Below are 20,259 nucleotides of genomic sequence, written 5' to 3' on the forward strand. Positions count from 1 at the left end.
CGCCTGGTACATGGTCTCCATCTCGCCGATATGTCAAGCATTTGACACGCGACTTCGCTGCTCAGAGTCATACACCTGTTGATCTACACATGCATGCACAGTAAACACACTTGCGGAAGGGAAGACCCCGCTCTTTCTGCATGAATGATGTGACTTGCTTTTGAGTTCGGCATGTAATGTGCTGCCTGCACCGCGAATATTTTCTTTGGCTGTTGTGGCATTTCACTTCAGGTACGAGTAGCTACGGTTAGATCTATCCACTAGATTGTGATGTTCATACCTTACTAATACTCATGCATCTGAGTATTTGAGCTTCTGGATCGGTGTTTGTTCCGAAAGTCCCGTTTAGTTGAGGTTCGCCTTTTGAATTATAGGGGCGTGGATCGCCAAAATTCGAATATGGCGAGCAGCAGAGAAGGCCCTGGAGAGAATCAATGCAGCGAAACCGTAAGGAAATTTGTCGATTAACATCGGCAGCCCTGCAGTATACACAGATGAAAATGGGTAGACTATTGTCACACTCTCGAAATAGTGTTAGTTGGGAGATAGAGTCGAGGAAACCTACTCCTTTCAGAGATTTGTAACAGTGTAACTTTATACCTTGAAGAAAAGGCTTGCGCTCTGTTTGAAGCGATGCCAGAATGAGGCTACAACCAGTGCAGGAGATGCATGACTTGCTCTTCATCTACATTACATGTAGTAAGGTTGAATCTCATATAGGAGGATGAGGAACTAGATGATTTTCAATTTAGTAGGTACTTGTACAATCATGTATTTCACTTCTGCCCATCATATTTGAAAATGTACCATTTCAATTGTCCATTTCCCGAAATTCAACTCTTGCATTTCAAAGCGGCTGCGTGTTCATATGATCATGTAGCAAGCATGGAGAATTTGCGTATATTTCTGGGCCACGGTGATATGCTTCAACTGGCCAAGTTTGACATTTACACTGGTTTCTGTGTACAGTGCGTATCGGTTATAGTGTGGTCGTGTAAAAGAATATACTGCCTACAAGAATGAACTGTCATATTTTCATAATCATAACATGAGTTTCATTTACTCTTACAAGCAACGTTATCGTGTAATAGAATATATCGGTCCTAAGAATGGGTTTTGTGTAGCAAAACATGCCAGATTAGTACAAAGTGTATCGCCTGTAGTAATAACATCTGCCCGGTACAGTTCTGAACCGACTCGAATTGCATCATATTGCTGCAAGTGCATCTGTTGTGGTCTGTCAGTGGTCATGTAAATCATTGTTGCTCAGCCACATGGACTACTTTGGAAGTATGAACAACCGCATACACAGTAGCACTGCGTTGCATGTGCGATGATCTTCCTGGCTAAGCGCCCATGCATATGATACGTCACACTAGATTTATCGTGGGTAAGACATATCGGAAATAAGAATAGAAAGTCGTTTTTCAAACACCCACGCTATAACCGATACCTACTGTACGTGTGTGTATGTGTGTGTGTGTGTGTGTGTGTGTGTGTGCCAGCTAGTTCGGTTGGTGGGTACACTTATGCCTGATTGTGTTGGGTCTGTTGCCAACGGGCCCGGCTGCTTGAAGGTGTAATGTTGTACCTGCCACCTTTGTTGGTTCCAGGGTTCATCTACTTTCTATTTGAAGTATACATGCCTGTTAACCATGGACTGCTTCTGGCTAGATTAACTCTTGTGTAATCAATGGTGCTGATGAAGCTTATATCAGATCCACTCTGATTTAGCCACCCACACTAGTAGCAAGTATTACCTTCACTGGGGGCAGGGGTAACTGCAGTTGGATCCCTGGACGGATACCCTGATGCCGGCAATCCCTTTTCTGCACCTTGTCCTCACCCACTTACTGAGGTGTGGCATCATTTTCAAGTTCACCCAGAGTTTTGGGGATTTCAGGGGGTGTCGGCCGTTGGGCGGTTCAATAGCCAATTGAGTCATCTTCAAGATTCCTTTTGAGTCTCTCTCCCCTCTCCCGGGGAGACCCACGTGACCAGTTTGGCAGTGAGCAACAAGTACAAGTGTGTGTGTATGTGTGTGTGTATGCATGTGTGTGTGTGCATGCATGTGTGTGTGTGTGGGTGTATTGTGCCACAGGATCTTGGTAGCATGGCTATTCTCTTAGACAGTCCGTGTTCAAAAACACCAAAAAACGGCTTAGCACCAGTTTCACCGCTGTCATCGCCACAGTCCCATGGCGCTCCAAGTGGTGGGCCACCTGTGGACAGCGGTGAGAGCGCGATACGTGGCGAGAATCCGTGTGTAGTCGCTGAGCAGCCACGTGCCGTGTCCCATATACGGCACCGAGGAGTGGTTGCTGCTGGCACTGCCGATCTAAGTGGTAGCGGTGATAGTAACAATACTAGCAGTAGTGCTCACAAGGATACTGACTGGTTCTGGAGATGGAACACCGCACCATCTCGCCCATCAGCTACACAAACATCCCCACCACCAGTAACAGAACAGCCAGTCCCTCCTTCTGCCACTTCGCCCCGAGCAAAGAACGGGGCCGATGTTCCCGACGGCCGGAGGCGTGCTTCCTCAACACCAGTGCCAACAATAGAATTGGCTTCGTCAGCATCGAAGCGACTTTCCTTCAGTCCACCACCAAACCTATCTTCTGGTAAGAATACAGTTGAACTGGCTGTAAATCTTAGTTATTAAACATGGCCCGTGGCGGGTTGACTTTCGTTCTTGTTTTTCGGGACTTCTTTTCGATTATTTCTCCTCAAATGAAGCAGAATCACGCTCACCGTACCAGTTTGCCACGAGGACCAAACAAGTACGCACAGACTGTGCCATTCTAATAATAGCCACACGTGGAGAAAACTGTTCGTCTCACACATTCCTGGACTACTACTGAATGGAGTAAATTTAAAGAAGTCTTTATAGCTTGCTGAAATAATAATTCAACTCCGTACTGTGAGCCATTTATTGAGTTATCATGGGAAGCATAGTGTTGAAGTACCGTAAAGTACCGCCTGAGCGCCCCGTCTCGCGAGAGCACCCCACCTTGATTTTACAGACAGGGAATTGAAAATCGTATGGCAGGGTGCAACGAAGTGTGTACGGTGTGAGGACCTTAGTAATACTAAGGTCACACTTAGCAGATTTTTGTGTGGAGCTCTTGTCCGCTCGAAGATAAATTGAGTACGGATTGACTCCACAACGTGCAATGTGTGTACAAGGTTCGTGTCGTATGACCTACAGACAGGACACCACCTCCACAATACGACCACGAAAGGACGAGATGGTGGGGGCGCTTTGGCGGTACTTTATGGTACTGATATTTACGAAGCTGCAGCTATGCGTATTGCCCAGCAACACTGTGGCCAGTTCACCCTCAGGATGCAGCCATTGTGTACGCTTGTGTTCCTCACATGCAGTGTGAAATGCTGAACAGATTCAGCTCTTCCATCGTTGCCTGATTTGTGACCCGTAGCCTTAAATGGGTTAATCATATGCTTCGTCTTGCGACTTGTACACCTACTGTATGTGTGATAAAAATCGGTGTGTGCCATTGCAGAGACGGTACCGGGACAACCAGAGCACATGGTGCGCGCCTTGTCAGCCGGCGACGGTAGCAACCAGCACCTACCGCAGCCCAGTAGTAGTATGTCGGATCGGGAAGGTGAGAGAAGCTCCAGCTCTACACCCAGCGGTGGTGATGTGTATCCACCACTGCAGCCGGCATCGATGTCGGCGTCCTACCCAACGCAGGTCATGGTGCCAATATCTGGTGTTTTGGAGACGGCTGTACGCACGACAGCGGCGGCAACAGCAGCTGCTGGACCAACCAACGGGGCTAGCTCTGCTCTACGCCACAGTACACCTGACATCGACGCCATGCAAAGAGGTTAGCTTTGGCATCTGACACACCTACTTGTACAGCGTTGTCCTTGATTCAGTGTTTGATGCGCTGCTGGAGTAAGAGATGATGATTTCTGTGTCATGTTTAGTATCCTATCTCAGTAATCCGGTATTGAAACAGTTGTGTACTGTTCTTCTGCCCGACCTGTGTTGACTAGTCTCTGGCACAAGTACACGCAGATTCGTCTTCATCCTGGTGTGTCATTGTGGTGTGCTTGCACTGGCTTGCGCGTATGGTGTATTGGCCGGTTTGGAGTTTCATGATGTCGTCATTGATCACCCTTGTGGTGGGCCATACGTGTGTGTGTGTGTGTGTGTGTGTGTGTGTGTGTGCGCGCGCGCGCGTGTGTGTGCATGCGCATGCGTACTTTGAACAGGCACAGCACCCATACCTTCGTCTGTGTTTGCCGAGTTTGCCAAGGGGTGTCAGTGCAGTGTGCTGATGCCTGACAATAGCAAAATGGTCATATTCGATGCCCATCTCCTGGTAAGTGACTAGAGTGTGCTACGCCATATGCCATAATGAGTAACATTATTATAGGCATGCATTGCAACGCACAGCTTGCACTCCAGGTGCTAGTGTAGTGTATTCGAACGCACCGCCTTTGCTTCAGCAGTGTTAAAGGGGCACTCCGGCTTCATTTTCGATGCCGAGTTTTCGATGCCAAGACGAAGGTTGGTGAAAGAGAAGACCCCTCGAACAAGAACGAGTCTCCAGAAGCGATCGAGTCGAGCAGGAAGACGACTTTTGAATTTCGCCGAGCGAGCGCTGATGACGTAATGAGGGATTAGCTTGCCAGTGGAAATGCATCTGCGCACATACATTTCACATACTTTTTGGCCAATTTTCAATCGAAGAGGAGGTTGTTTTCTATGTTCTCTCAACGTCGTGAGCGATCCCGTCTTCTATACCCTTCCAGGTACCCTGAAGGTCCTCCAGAGGAGAATTTATCTCCAGCAAAGCGTTGTTGATCCGCTAAATTCGTCTCGAGACATATTCACCCAGTGCAGTGCTGACAAATGTAAAATGTTGAATCTGTGATAATTGTCGACGATGGACAGAAAGGTTGATAGCCGCTGTCGCAGGGAAAGTGAAGCTGCTGGAAGTAACAACGGGGAGCTTGTTAGCATCACTTGATCAAAGCAGCTAGACGGAATCGGGGAGTACTGACTATTTGTCTCGCCCTCAGTTTAGTGAATTTTATGATCAGAAATTTTTTCGATCAGGATCCCTTCTACAAGATGTGTAGTACAGGTGATTTCTGAACTTGACGATATGGAGACCGACCAGTAGACCTACCAACAACGTGTACCTGCAGGAAATTCACCCAAGGCTATTGCTAATGCTAGCCTCTTCAGTGTCTGTTGTTTTTTTAGTAAAAATATGTTCACTTCTCTCAACATTCTCCTGCATGGCGGCAAGAAGGTGCGCTATGGAATTCAACGCCACAATCTTCACCTAGCTGTGGATGAAGCATGGTCAAGTCATGGCAGTACATATACTTGAACCAGATGAGAAATTGAAGTTCATTTGTGATGCGAAGTTTGACAGCCCCAGTGACCGAGTCAAGCGTTGTCTTTTGCCGTGGCACAAATTGCTGAAGAATCCGAGATGGTCTTGGAATTATGCACATGGATACTACCAGAAATAATGGTGGCATGAACCATTGTGGAATCGGACAGCTCACGGAGAATACTGGAATAGCTCAAGTATCTCTAGGCGATTGTAAATCCTGTTCTTGCTGATAGCTTCGGCCTGCTGCGCCCGTCCATGTACAATGATGGGAACATGCATTTCTGTTTTCTACATATTTGCTATCTACTGTACTGTGGTATTACAGTTGCAGGTCCCTTATATAGAATTATGTTCAACCCTCCCCCCCCCCCCCCCCCCACACACACACACACACATAAATATGAACTAACAATTTCGCTGTTGGACTCGCCGGCGGCTAGAGAGCAAAGCAAAGAAGAGAATTATAGCAAAGAAAAGGACCCGGGAACTACAAGTTACGCTATAATGTACACGAACAATTTCACTGTATTTGAAATATTTTTTTTGATACCCTGAGAACTCTGAAACTTTGCAGCACTGTGGATTATATGTGGATACAACATTTATGGAAGGAACACATAGTTCAAATAATTATAGCACTGAATTGTTGAGATTATGAGCACATTCCAATCAGTACTCTACATATTTATTAGTGGTGGCAATCGTTAGGAATAGGTCGTGAGTTGTCAGAGTGCTCTAGTATATGAGAGAATGTTTTGTTTGTCTAATCGACGGCTAGTTTGAAGCCAGAGTTGTTTGAACTTGCTTCAGTCGACTTGATTCTGGACAGTAGTCGAAGGAGTACTATGAAGTATACCCCAGGCGTAGTCTGTAAGGTATCTCGTGAGAATTCTGTCGGTACACATCAGGTATCAGCTTGCAAAGATGGCTCCTCTCTGTTTCTTGAAAGCCTGTATAGTTGGACTGTGGCTCCAGCGATTCCCTTCTCAGAGCAGGTACCATACCCAATACGGTCAATGCATATTGGACAGACCTGTGTGCACAACAGAAATAGTGGAGAGAAATCTCTCAGCTCATGAACACATCAGTGAAGTTTGAACTGCCGTTGTTAGTGACCATCAGTACAAACCTATCGACTATAAGAATAATGTGCAAAAAAACCTCTATAACTACAGCTGGGGCCATGGAATTATAAAGCATCTAACTTAGGGAACTGCCAATTCTGGTCGGAGTTGCGTTCGAGGCCTGCAATTCATGATGGCTATCATATGTTGCATTGACCAGAGATCATATAAAACTTCCATGCCACATTGAAACACGCACTACTTTCGAGTACTTTGGTATCCCCCACCAAATGGGCATTCGTTCCCGGGGTGGCAGGCGTCACCATTCGTTATGCCTGGATCAGATTTCATTGACCCCAACTGTCATGAAGAATCATTTTTACTTTGACTGGATTTCAGTACAAGTTAGTTGTAGAACTGCAGAATAAATTTTGTTGTATTTGGGCAACCATTTCTCTACAAACGGTCTATTTGGAATTTTTTTTAAATAAAATACATGTCCAAATTCCACATCTACCCAAATCGGAATACTTGATCACGTATTCAGTCCTACACGGAATGTTTAGAAAACGCCAGGGAATAGGAATTTGCTAACGAGCACTCCAGGCCAGGGTACTAGCATAAGAACAAAACAAGATAAAAACTCACCAGTATACTTGTAGTAATTCATGTCGGTGTAATATTCACGATCAGCAACGAGGCACCCTCCGATTTGGTCAAGCTGCTTTGAATTCTGGTTGTTCAGGTGATACAAACGGGCTCCCCGTTGTTACTTCCAGCAGCTTCACTCTCCCTGCGACAGCGGCTATCAGCCTCTCCCTCCATCGTCGACAATTATCACAGATTCAACATTCTACATTTATCAGCACTGCACTAGGTGAATATGTCTCGAGACGAATTTAGCGGATCAACAACGCTTCGATGGAGATAAATTCTCCTCTGGAGGACCTTCAGGGTACCTGGAAGGGTATAGAAGACGGGATCGCTCACGGCTTTGGGAGAACATAGCAAACAACCTCTTCTTCGATTGAAAATTGGCCAAAAAGTGTGTGAAATGTATGTGCGCAGATGCATTTCCACTGGCAAGCTAATCCCTCATTACGTCATCAGCGCTCGCTCGGCCGAAATTCAAAAGTCGTCTTCCTGCTCGACTCGATCGCTTCTGGAGACTCGTTCTTGTTCGAGGGGTCTTCTCTTTCACCTACCTTCGTCTTGGCATCGAAAACTCGACGTCGAAAATGAAGCCGGAGTGCCCCTTTAACGCTTGGCGCTGGGTTATTCTGAACTTATTCACGGGGCTTTATCCTAGTGGCCACCACTGGCACGAGCAGTCTACACGATATCTGTTTTGACCTGGAAGTGAAGCCTGCCTTGTGCTTGTAACAGTGTATCCCATCGCCGTCTACTTTGCAAGAAAATTAAAAATTCCGTATCATTCACACTGTGTTGATTGATAAAATGCAGTCTGTATTGCGGTATGATTCTTCTTTTCACTTACTCTCCACGTGTTTTTATTTGAGTTTTTTCTCTCAAACGTGTTCGTACTCTGTTATGTTTGAAGTCCCTAAAAGGGTAATTGAGCTAGTGAAATAAGCGCCCAGATGTTGAGGACGCGATTTACGTTGTTTCTTGCACCGCTTTCATGACAATGTCATGTGTTGCTCTGTTGTGTGTACAGGTGAAGAAAGCCTTTTACGCCCTGGTCCAGAACGGTATGTACATGTGATGACTCCACTGGTACAGTGGAAGTACAAGTACTGCTTTTATATGACAAAAAAAGGAGGACAAAATGTTACGAGTTATGACAAACTGTCCACCAACGTAACCAGATCTTATACAGTCAGCGAGTGCGACAAATGGCACAAAACTGACAAGGAGTACTGATCCCAGTTCAACTGCTTTTATAGCTCTACCTAATATGCATCAGTTGCAATACTAGAAGCAACTGCGTGGTACCTCTAATGTGTGTTCAGGTGGAAATATAAAATGTGCATGTGCTGTGCTCCACGGGCACAGGCATGTTGAGACACCACAACAAGAACAATATATTTTATTGTATTGTTGTGCGTGCGTGCGTGTATTTAATCATGTGCTTGGCTACAGGAGTGCGCTCGGCACCTGTCTGGGATAGCGTCTCTCAGTCGTTCATAGGTATGTTGTTTTAACAAGTTCAAACAAAAAAAATTGTTTCAAGTTTCATGACTAGGAGCGAAAGCTGGCCATGTCATTATGTAAGTCAGTTTAGCATCACTACTGTAGTGGTAGATCACCTCCCTGGTAAAGACTACTTGTAGAACCCAGCGTTACTTTTGCCTGTGCTACACTATCATGGTTACCTCCTACAGGTACTGACAACATTCCTTTTATGTCCGCTGCTTGTGTCCATACATTTATACAGTAACTTGTTACTTTGATTCGGTGTTCGGTGTAGAAACTGGGTTCCCATGCGACTGGTAGGTTACCTAGAAAAGGCACTAGAGAATGCAGTGTATTTACTATTTAGGGAGTGCCACTAAACACCCAATGTTACAGTTCGGACCCGGCAGGCCTCTGACGCCACAATTGGGGCCACACCTTGAATGTAGTGTTCAATGTTGTGTAATATCTACATGTCCGTTTGTGAAATTTTATGTGGGTTCTTCTTAGGAATGCTGACCATTACCGACTTCATCAACATTCTTCGACACTACTATCGCTCTCCACTGGTTAGATTCATGTGATTTCTCTATCAATCTGTCCCTCTGTCTCTCTCTCTCTCTCCCTCTCTCTCTCTCTCTCTGTCTCTCTCTCTCTCTCTCTCTCTCTCTCTCTCTCTCTCTCTCTCTCTCTCTCTCTCTCTCTTTCTATCGCTCTCGGTTTCCACACCGTGGGGCTTCGTTATTGTTGCACTGTTGTTGTGGATAACTAGCATATGCACTTTACTTTGAAGGACATGTGTTGGGTGTGTTGTTGTTGATGGTATCTTCTGTATAAGCTACTTGTACATGTGCCTGCTTAGACTAATGGCCTCCTCTCGATTTGCACTGCAATTCACTCAACTTCATTTTAATTTCGTTTTCAATCTACCATTCAACATGTTGGGGCAATGATCATTTTCGAGACTCTACAAAGTTGTCTTGATCTTGTTTCCTTTCCGCTCTGCTGCGGGAATGATTCGAGTGCTTAGTTTTAGATTGAAAATCTATTTTCATTCTGCTCTGCTCAGGTACAAATGCATGAACTGGAGGAACATCGTATTCAGACTTGGCGAGGTATGTGTGCTGGTTTGTGGCTTGTAATAGTTGCACAGTCTTTGTTCAAAAATGCCATCCTGCAGGTTCGCAGTACAGTCAGTCATACGGGCTTTCTTGCATCCGTAGAATACTTACAAGTTTATTGATTTTCAAATTGCTGTCATCTAGTGGCATGTATATCCAAGCGTATTGTATCCGAATTTTTTGCTGTTAGATCTGGCTATCCGACGATGCCATGAAGTCTTGGTCAGCATAGATCCTCTGCAGAGGTAAGACCTACTATCGCACCACACTGTATTCACTATTCCAACAGCTCTGTACAAGTGCTACACTGGATCAGTTGCACTGTAGTGAGCCTCTCTGTGTCTCTATATAGTATAGTGATGACTTGCAAGCCTCGCCAAGTCCAAGACCAGAAGAAACATGCGTAATGCATAGAAGTGCTTGCTGTATGCTACTTTGAAAGTCCTTCATGGTTTATCTATCAACTGTGGTCTTCGTTGTATTCCGGTATCTATGGTCTATGTCTTTATTTTTCTTTCCATTCTGGTTATTAGTATTTATGAGGCAATACGTATGCTGGTTGAGAAGAAAATTCATCGGCTTCCCGTCATCGACCCACGCTCTGCCAATTGCCTTTATATCCTCACACCAAAGCGTCTACTGCAGTTCATATACTTAGAGGTGTGTATGATACTCTTCTTGTTCTCTCCTCTCTCGCTCTCGCTCTCTCCATATGCTAGTGTCTTTAGTGATCTGTGTGTGTATGTGCATGTATGTGCATGCATGCACACACAGCAAACCTAGTCCATCCAATAATAAGAATGCCTACTTGTTTCCTTCGCAGTAGTGAGCTCATCCAGTAGGTTTGGTATTGGCATATTGTTTGCTGTTCATCCTTCTAATAGAACTGCACTGTGCATGAATAAACAAAACACGAAAAAGCACATTGCTGTTCGTGAGCAATTCTGTGTGCCACAGTCTGTTTGCGTGATAAATAAATACATGTATCGTTCTGCCGACACGATTGCCGTACTCTTGTCGACTTTCCTGTTCTGTTTAGTTTGAAAACGTGCCTCAACCAGAATTCATGTCGCGGTCTATCTCCTTTCTTAACATTGGAACCTACAACAACATTGCAACCGTAAGTTGTCTCTTTCTCTATCCTCAAGGTGCCAATCTTTATTTCTTGTGCAAGTTCTCATGTACTACCTATACCGGTACTAGCATGGCCACAGACACTTGTGTAGTTCTCCATACGGCTCTGGCGGGCTCAGCTTTTCAGCACGATGTTTGTTTGTCCGTTTGATTTGATTTTACTTTGCCGCATGTTCATGATGTTCTACCTTTTCCCCAAAAACCTCTGTGATAAAACCTCTGTGATAAAACCTCTGTGATACCTACCAAATATTGTTGCACTAGCACTGAGCGCTAGTCTACTAGAAGGGCCGGTGTGGTGGTTATGTTTGGGTCCAAGTATCTGTGCTCTCGGGAGGTTGTGTGATAGCATTCATCATACAGCCGCGGCGTTTCACACCGTATCTTGCGTGATTGGTGCACGGCGCAGAAATTGCATTGTTGGGGAGCGTTATTTTTTTAGTGCATAGTTTATATTTTCATTTGTCTTGTTATGCCTCCTCTTTTACTACTGCGTTCAGGTCAGTCAGGACACAGCGCTCATTGTCATTCTCAACATATTCTCGGAGCGACGTATTTCAGCAGTACCTGTCATCGACCACAACGGTATGTCATGTTGACTTCCCAATCACTGGCTAAAAAAACAAAAAATACGATACTTAGCTGTTCTATTGTTGGACTCGGGTATGTTTGCGAATTGTGCCTGTCGTGTCAGCATTTATGCACTGCGTGCTAGCATGCCTGTCGTGTCCGATTTAAGAAATTCACTGGCTTATGTGCCTCAATGTGTGCACACATTACACGCGCAGGTCAAGTTGTGGAAGTCTATGCCAAGTTCGACGTAATTGTAAGTACTGCTCACGACACTAGCACCGACACCTTATCACGTTGGACTACAGATTCGTACATGTGCCGGTGTTTCATGGCATTCGAAATCGGTAATCGAGACAGTTTACCTTTGGATACTGTACTCTGATGAGAAGATGTACCTTTCTACGCAAGTGTGGCCTGTATGTGACGGATGTTGGTATTCGAGAGGCAGAGACAGAGAGTATCCTTTTGTCCTCATTTAGAAGGATCACATCTGTTTCTGGCTTTCGATGACAGTAGATCATGATGGTAGCTTTTGGGCTCGGGTATAGCAAACCTGATGCTGTAGACAGGTGAGTACAGCCATCATCATTACTACAGTAAAACCTGTGACTAGCGACCACCCCTTGGGGCCAGAGAAAGCGGTCTTTAGTGGCAGGTGGTCCTTAGTTAGAGGTTTGCACTGCACAGCCATATATGAATGTGAGACCGTCCGTGCCTGGCAAAGTGGTCTGTAGTAGCAGGCTGGTCGCTAGTCACAGTGGTCTTTAGTTACAGGTTTTACTGTAGTAGCAGGCTGGTCGCTAGTCACGGTGGTCTTTAGTTACAGGTTTTACTGTAGTAGCAGGCTGGTCGCTAGTCACGGTGGTCTTTAGTTACAGGTTTTACTGTAGTAGCAGGCTGGTCGCTAGTCACGGTGGTCTTTAGTTACAGGTTTTACTGTAGTAGCAGGCTGGTCGCTAGTCACGGTGGTCTTTAGTCACAGGTTTTACTGTAGTAGCAGGCTGGTCGCTAGTCACGGTGGTCTTTAGTTACAGGTTTTACTGTAGTAGCAGGCTGGTCGCTAGTCACGGTGGTCTTTAGTTACAGGTTTTACTGTAGTAGCAGGCTGGTCGCTAGTCACGGTGGTCTTTAGTTACAGGTTTTACTGTAGTAGCAGGCTGGTCGCTAGTCACGGTGGTCTTTAGTCACAGGTTTTACTGTAGTAGCAGGCTGGTCGCTAGTCACGGTGGTCTGTAGTACCAGGCTGGTCGCTAGTCACAGTGGTCTTTAGTTACAGGTTTTACTGTAGTACCAGGCTGGTCGCTAGTCACAGTGGTCTTTAGTTACAGGTTTTACTGTAGTACCAGGCTGGTCGCTAGTCACGGTGGTCTTTAGTTACAGGTTTTACTGTAGTAGCAGGCTGGTCGCTAGTCACGGTGGTCTTTAGTTACAGGTTTTACTGTAGTAGCAGGCTGGTCGCTAGTCACGGTGGTCTTTAGTTACAGGTTTTACTGTAGTAGCAGGCTGGTCGCTAGTCACGGTGGTCTTTAGTTACAGGTTTTACTGTAGTAGCAGGCTGGTCGCTAGTCACGGTGGTCTTTAGTTACAGGTTTTACTGTAGTAGCAGGCTGGTCGCTAGTCACGGTGGTCTTTAGTTACAGGTTTTACTGTAGTAGCAGGCTGGTCGCTAGTCACGGTGGTCTTTAGTTACAGGTTTTACTGTAGTAGCAGGCTGGTCGCTAGTCACGGTGGTCTTTAGTTACAGGTTTTACTGTAGTAGCAGGCTGGTCGCTAGTCACGGTGGTCTTTAGTTACAGGTTTTACTGTAGTAGCAGGCTGGTCGCTAGTCACGGTGGTCTTTAGTTACAGGTTTTACTGTAGTAGCAGGCTGGTCGCTAGTCACGGTGGTCTTTAGTTACAGGTTTTACTGTAGTAGCAGGCTGGTCGCTAGTCACGGTGGTCTTTAGTTACAGGTTTTACTGTAGTAGCAGGCTGGTCGCTAGTCACGGTGGTCTTTAGTTACAGGTTTTACTGTATGCATATGACCATTTATTTGCCTCTTCTTGCCCGTTGTTTCCTGCAGAACTTAGCTGCGGAAAAGACCTACAACAACCTGGATATCAGCGTGAAGGATGCTTTGAAATACCGGGCTGAGGTATGATAATCTGTTTTAGATACACTTCTCAAAGTCTTCTGTCTCTCTCTCTCATATCCATCTGCACACTGTGTGCGTGTGCATCTACTAGTACTTCGAAGTATGATTATAGAACCAACGGTGACGCCAAGAGTCTGCAGCTGAATGGGCTGCTGTCGTGGCGGAATTCCTGGATTACATTCTATTAGTGATGGGTGGGGGGGGGGTAGGTCTTCTGCTGCACAACTGCAGCTCAGTTGTGCTCACAACGCTACTTCCCACCGCTTATCTGCTTCAACTATGATGTACTGTAAAAGCAGAAATTGTTGGTGGTGTTTTATTTTCAGCAACTTCGGTGCCGGAATTTTTACCGATAATAAAACGCACCGAAAACTTCAGTACTAGTACACTTACTAAAGTGCCTGGAAAACGGGTTTACCCAAAATTTCCCTCCACTGAACCGCCGATTTTGGAGAATACCGAAAATATTACACCACCGAAAATTTCTGGATTTACGGTAGTCCAGGATCTTCGCTATGACCGACACCCATGCAGAAAAGCCAGGATCTGTATACTATTGATTTCATGTACTCTTGACATTTAGTCTAGAACTACTCTTCTTAAATTTGACCTTTATTACAAGACTCTCTTTTTTCTTTTTCATTTCGTTTTCCCACTCTCACACACACATGCTCACAGTCAATTCTGCCCTCGTGAGTCCCATTCGGGGACGGATACGATAATTATAAAAATAACTCTTGACAGAACTGACGTATACTATAGTGCGTTTCAAAAGTATAGACCTCTGGACTTTTTCAAATAATTCAAATTTGGTTTGAGCATTTTTGAGAAATTTCTCCGGAATATTGCTCAGGCAGCTCACGCAATTTTTCTCATGTAAATTTCTAAGCGATTGGATAACAGACGCCCAATTTCGAAAATTGTATGCACAAAGTGATCACAGATTTTATGTGGTATAGATGCTGGCCTAACGGTTTTTTGAAACCAGAGGTCTGGACTTTTGAAACGCACTATAGGGCACTTCTTTTCTGGCCATGGCTGTGGGATCCTAGTGCTGCATAATAATAGCTGCATACGTTCTCTAAATCTGTATTACCGCTCTCTGAATCGTTGTCTTCAATGGATGTGGTGTGCAGGATTCCCGTTCAGTACACACGTGTTTGCTTAGCGAATCCCTGTCTACAGTGATACGTCGGATAGTGGAGAAACAGGTTAGTTTGTGTGACTTCTCTATGATGATGTTAGATATGAATGGCTGTGTGGTGCAATTTTGGCCAACACAATTCACACATATAAATGCCTGATGATTCAAACTTCAAATCTGTGACTAATTGCCTAATTAATAGTGCTCCGAAATCCACGTTTCGCTATAGAAAACATGTGGGATTCCGACAGTAACTTGAACATATAATTCAAAGTTCACTGTACCAACTTTGTACAGTAGGTATCGGTTATAGCGTGGGTGTTTGAAAAACGACATTTGATTCTTATTGCCGATATTTCTTACACACGATAAATCACATATGCACGTGTGACATCATACATGTACATGACATGTATGCGCGCACGTTTGGCATGTGGACACGTACACATGATACACGTACACACGGATCAATCAGACTCGCGGTCATGCTAGGCGACTGCGGAGCAGCGGATACGAGAGAAGTCGGAAGAAAGAGTCCGACTGGACAGAAAAAGTGATTCTCCAATGCTCCCTTGGACATAACTCTCTTTTGTGTTGAATATTATTGTATTGAGTATGCACAGAGCACAGATGTTATTACTACAGGCGATACACTTTGCACTAATCTGGCATATTTTGCTACACAAAATCCATTCTTAGGGCCGATATATTCTACTATGCGATAATACTGCTTGTAAGAATAAATATACACATAAAATATGTGTTATGATTATGAAAAAATGAGTGTTCATTCTTGTAAGCAGTATATTCTTGTATACGACCACACTATAACCGATACGCACTGTACTTGTGAGTTCAGTATTTATGAACTGACAGTACTGCTCAGGTCTCTCTCTCTCCCTCTCTCATTGACCTCATAGTCCACCCGGTTGTGTTTTTCTCTCGTGTGTGTCTGTGTGTGTGTGTGTGTGCGTGCCATCATCTCAATAGGTACACCGACTGGTGGTTGTCGATGGTCATAATCACGTTGTGGGCATTGTGTCCCTGTCGGACATCCTCAGCTTCCTGGTCCTCAAGGCTCCGGATCTCTTTGCATGACCTCCTTTTCTCTGTCTTCGCCTCTCGCTAGTTTTCACGAACCTGACTGTTCTGACATATTGTGCGTATATAATACTAATCCATTCTCTAGTGCCCATGACATTAAGACTGAGGTGTTCCCCTCTCTAGTTACCCGCCTTTTGCTGAGTTTTATAATTAAATATGAGCAACCCAGTGAGGTCTAAATCGAAATACCCCCCCCCCCCCCCCCCCGTGATTTCCATCCAGTGACACGACATATTTTGGATTTTATACACCCTTACAAACAATCAAAACTACCCCTTGTGCTCAGTGCCAGTTTTTACTTCATTTTTAAGTGCTTATTTTTAAGTCAAGCAGTGCTTATAGCTACTTGTACAGCAAGAATTGATGACGAGTGTTTGTCTACACATATCCAGTTATGTCTAGTATACCGGTAGCCACTTCATTCAACTCTGACTTGCAACTAACTCCTCTAATTCAGTACATTGTAATTGTGTTTGCCAGCACGGCGTGCCATGAGGTTCGCATTGTGCTCTGGTTCTTGGCCAAGTGTGTGTGTTTCCTGAGCATAACTCAGTTGCTGCCGCTGAAAGCCTGAAACTGTCCCAACGCTGCAGAGACACTAAGTTAGTCTAAGTCGTCATGTGCTAGATCAAAACACCAACTGTGCATAATGCTACAAGGTATCATACGTGTACCAAGTACATTCTAATTTATTGATACATGTACTGGTATATAGTAGTCAAGTGGTGTGCTTCACTGTCCGAAGAGTGCTCAATGCCCATGTAGGGCAGAGCCTTGTGATGATCGTAGTGATACGTGAAACTCAGAGTTGTGACAAAGCTTCCAAACTCTCTCTTGTGTACTGGTATATACCTTCTTTCAGCGACCCAACTCTTGGTCGAAAGGAGCGTGGGTCTTCTACCCTATTTGCCAGCGTGTAGGACACACAGGAGTACATAGCATCAAGAGTATATAACCCCCCCCCCCCAAGAGTGTGCAACTCTGCATATATGGGGTCTCCGACGGCGAAAACTCACATCGCGTGTCTCAGATATACTCGTACTACGTACAAATGAAGTATAGCGTGCGCGCAATCCGAATATCTGCCATGATCATGCTGGGGATTTGGATACGCGCAGTGAGTTTCTGTCAGAGAGTGGTTTTTTTATTACTCCGCTGCTCGCTAAAAACGGGCTGGAAACGTACAACTGAGACACTGCACCACGTGATGTGAGTTTTCGCCGTCGGCGTACCCCATAGAAAGGGTCTCAGGAGTTGCACACTCTTGGGGGGTTATATACTCTTGATAGCATGTATAGCGTGTGCTTAAAGGGGAAGTTAAGGCAAAAATTAAAATTTCACCAGTTGTAGTCTTCGGGGTGATGAGTCGAATGGTCTTGGTCCGAGAAAGCTGAGACGCTCCCTTCCTACTTGAATCCCAATCGAACTCGCGCACTTCCACCGAAACTGGGTGACTGCGCCCTACTAGATGGGGATTTGTATGCAAAATGTCACTAAAAGCGCCATTTCGTTCTTATAAAAGCACGGATGACCGCGATTGGCCCATATGTTGTAGTCTTTTGGACGCTGAGTCGACTGGTTTTGGTCCGAAAGGGCTGCGATGCAGCGTTCCTCCTTTATTCCCAATCGAACATGGTTGAAGAAGCGGTCACGTGCTCCTGCGTACACCAGTCAGCTGGTCACCGTGCCTGCAGGGTACAACTTACTAGCCTGTTTGACCTTTTTTGGGTGCAGTCCTGTCACTCGAGTTGAACCTTGGTGTGAAAGTTGTCGCCTGCTGGCGTGGTGACCAGGTGATTTGGGCACCCAGGAGCACGTGACCGCTTGTTCAACCATGTTCGATTGGGAATAAAGGAGGAACGCTGCATCGCAGCCCTTTCGGACCAAAACCAGTCGACTCAGCGTCCAAAAGACTACAACATATGGGCCAATCGCGGTCATCCGTGCTTTTATAAGAACGAAACGGCGCTTTTAGTGACATTTTGCATACAAATCCCCATCTAGTAGGGCGCAGTCACCCAGTTTCGGTGGAAGTGCGCGAGTTCGATTGGGATTCAAGTAGGAAGGGAGCGTCTCAGCTTTCTCGGACCAAGACCATTCGACTCAGCACCCCGAAGACTACAACTGGTGAAATTTTAATTTTTGCCTTAACTTCCCCTTTAATGGGACGGGGACTTTATATTTGAGACGAGTACACTTATAGTATGCCTGCGCTAGCCCTGTGACAGCATTCTCGTGGAATTTCTACCCAGGCAGTAGGTCGCACTCACACCATGCGAAGGTAGACACTAAGGGGGTGATTATATGTGCAGCTCCAGCCCGGGCTGTTTGGCGGGCTGTGACAGGTGGGCCAGCCCGCCTGCAACAGGATCTCGGGCTTGTACACAAATCCACACAAAACATGTTGTGTGTTTACATGGCAAGCGGGCTGGCCCGGCGAGGCGGGATCCCGCCCCGAGGCACCCGGGATCCCGGCTAGGCGGGCCAGAAAAAGCATATTTAAAACAGACTAGCCCGGGCCACAGTTATATTATCATGGCTTCGACACTGCGTTCATACTACAAAATAATTGCCAGTATGTACTTTTTCCTTTTGAGGGAAGTTTTAGGGTGCGTTTGGTTGGTACGATCTAGAACAGGATCGAACAGCTGGTGCACATGGAGCAGCCTCATGCCAACGAAACGGTACTCCAGAAACAGAGCACATTTTTGTGGAAAAATGTGCCAAACTTGGTGCATTCTTCAAAATGTGTATGGGTCACCATGGTCACTTTGTACGGTACAACGAGTCCAACCCAAAAAGCGTATGCACGTGATCATTTGGGACCAAAATCGATGTTCCCGCCAGGTTTCACTGTGAAAAAGTGAAACTGCTCGGTCTGCTCCGGCCTGGAGGCCGGAGCAAGCAGAACATGTTCTGGCCGACCCAGAACAGGTGCAGTCCCAACCAAACGCGCTGTTCTGGTGAATCCTGTTCTAGTTCGTACCAACCAAACGCGCCCTTAGAGAGGATTCCCGATATTTTCTTGAAAATCAATGATTTTGAATGCATGCTTTTTGTACAGCAACAAGAAGGACATGCCATGAGCACTGTTTATTCGTTGACATGCATGATTGTAGTAACAAAGGAAGGGGAACTACTTGCAAAATACTTTGATATGGACAAATAAAAATGTGAAAAACAGGTAGAAGAAACAAGGTGATAAAACGCACCAATCATATGCCATAGCGCGAAAAAAAAAAACCCCAGGTATTTTATGACTCCCTGGTTTTAGCCTTATAACATGAGTATGACTTGCAGCCCTGCGTTTCAGCCTGGGGCAGCACACTTCAGTAGTACTAGTAGTGTGTTCATTGCACACTCACAACAGGCTGGCGTGTGTTCAGCGCATATAAACTCACAACGAGCTGGCGACCAGCCTGGCCGTGCACATGTAAACACCCTCGGCGGGCTGGCCCGCTCGCTCCAGCCCGGCGCCCGGGCGCCCGGGCTGCAAGCCATACTCACGTTATAAACCTAAAAACTTTTTTTCTCACACAATGTATTCTTTTGCTGATTTCTTTTCGCGCTATGGCACGTGCTTGGTGTGTTGTATCACCTCGTTTCTTTTTCCTGTTTTCACATTTTTAGTTGTCCATATCAAAGTATTTTGCAAGTAGTCCCCCTTCCATCGTAAAATACAATCATGCATGTCGACAAATAAACAGTGCTCACGGCACGTCCTTCTTGTTGCTGTACAAAAGGCATCATAGATTTTCAAGACAATATCGAGAATTCTCTTTATAACTTCCCTTAAAAGGTAAAAGTACCTATTTTGTAGTATGAACGCAGTGTCGATACCATAATAATACAACTCTGGCCCGGGCTGGTCTGTTTATGTGCTTTTTCTGGCCCGCCTCGCCGGGCCAGCCCGTTTGACATGTAAACGCACAACATGTTTTGTGTGGATTTGTGGACAACCCCGAGATCCCGTAGCAGGCGAGCTGGCCCGCCCCTGCCTGTTGACCAGCCCGGGCTGGAGCTGCACATAGAATCACCCCCTAAGACAGGAAAAAACAGAGCACAGAATACTAGAATAGTGCATGTATTTTCCAGGGGGTAATCTTCCTACACAGTAGTTACTCGTGTCTTCTAGCGCATTTGGTTTTCTTCATTTTCAGGAGGATGAGCACCAAAAAATGCAATGGCAAAAATCAAGTTGTGACTGGAAAAAGGGTACCCAGGAGGAGTGAAAATTATACTGAAGTAATATGCAGCAGCCCCCCCCCCCCCCTACTCCTTTTCCGATTTTCGTGTTTTTCATGAAAATGCAGTCGAAAGTCACGATTAGATGGTTCATTAAGGCACATTTGTCTGCGGCGAAGTCGGGGGTTCGCCCCATACGTTGCATTTAGCGTGGCAAGACAATATTGGAAAGTGGAAAAATGGGATACGGGGTTACTGTTTCCCATGCCCCCCC

General features: G+C 45.6%; 1 protein-coding gene across 1 annotated transcript; it reads left to right on the forward strand.

The window, feature by feature from the left end:
* Nucleotides 1-193: 193 nt before the first annotated feature.
* On the forward strand, nucleotides 194-16,259 carry LOC135814352 (5'-AMP-activated protein kinase subunit gamma-1-like). Its single transcript, XM_065327457.1, has 16 exons — nucleotides 194-447; nucleotides 2,102-2,627; nucleotides 3,531-3,860; nucleotides 4,252-4,361; nucleotides 8,133-8,166; nucleotides 8,558-8,605; nucleotides 9,101-9,159; nucleotides 9,660-9,705; nucleotides 9,902-9,956; nucleotides 10,245-10,371; nucleotides 10,751-10,831; nucleotides 11,346-11,430; nucleotides 11,634-11,671; nucleotides 13,481-13,552; nucleotides 14,689-14,763; nucleotides 15,687-16,259. The coding sequence occupies exons 1-16, from the start codon at nucleotides 400-402 to the stop codon at nucleotides 15,792-15,794; spliced, it is 1,842 nt and encodes a 613-aa protein (XP_065183529.1). The 5' UTR covers nucleotides 194-399; the 3' UTR covers nucleotides 15,795-16,259.
* Nucleotides 16,260-20,259: the final 4,000 nt, after the last annotated feature.

The sequence above is a fragment of the Sycon ciliatum genome, chromosome 4 (assembly GCF_964019385.1).
Source record: "Sycon ciliatum chromosome 4, ocSycCili1.1, whole genome shotgun sequence".
In the NCBI taxonomy this organism is placed as follows: domain Eukaryota; kingdom Metazoa; phylum Porifera; class Calcarea; order Leucosolenida; family Sycettidae; genus Sycon; species Sycon ciliatum.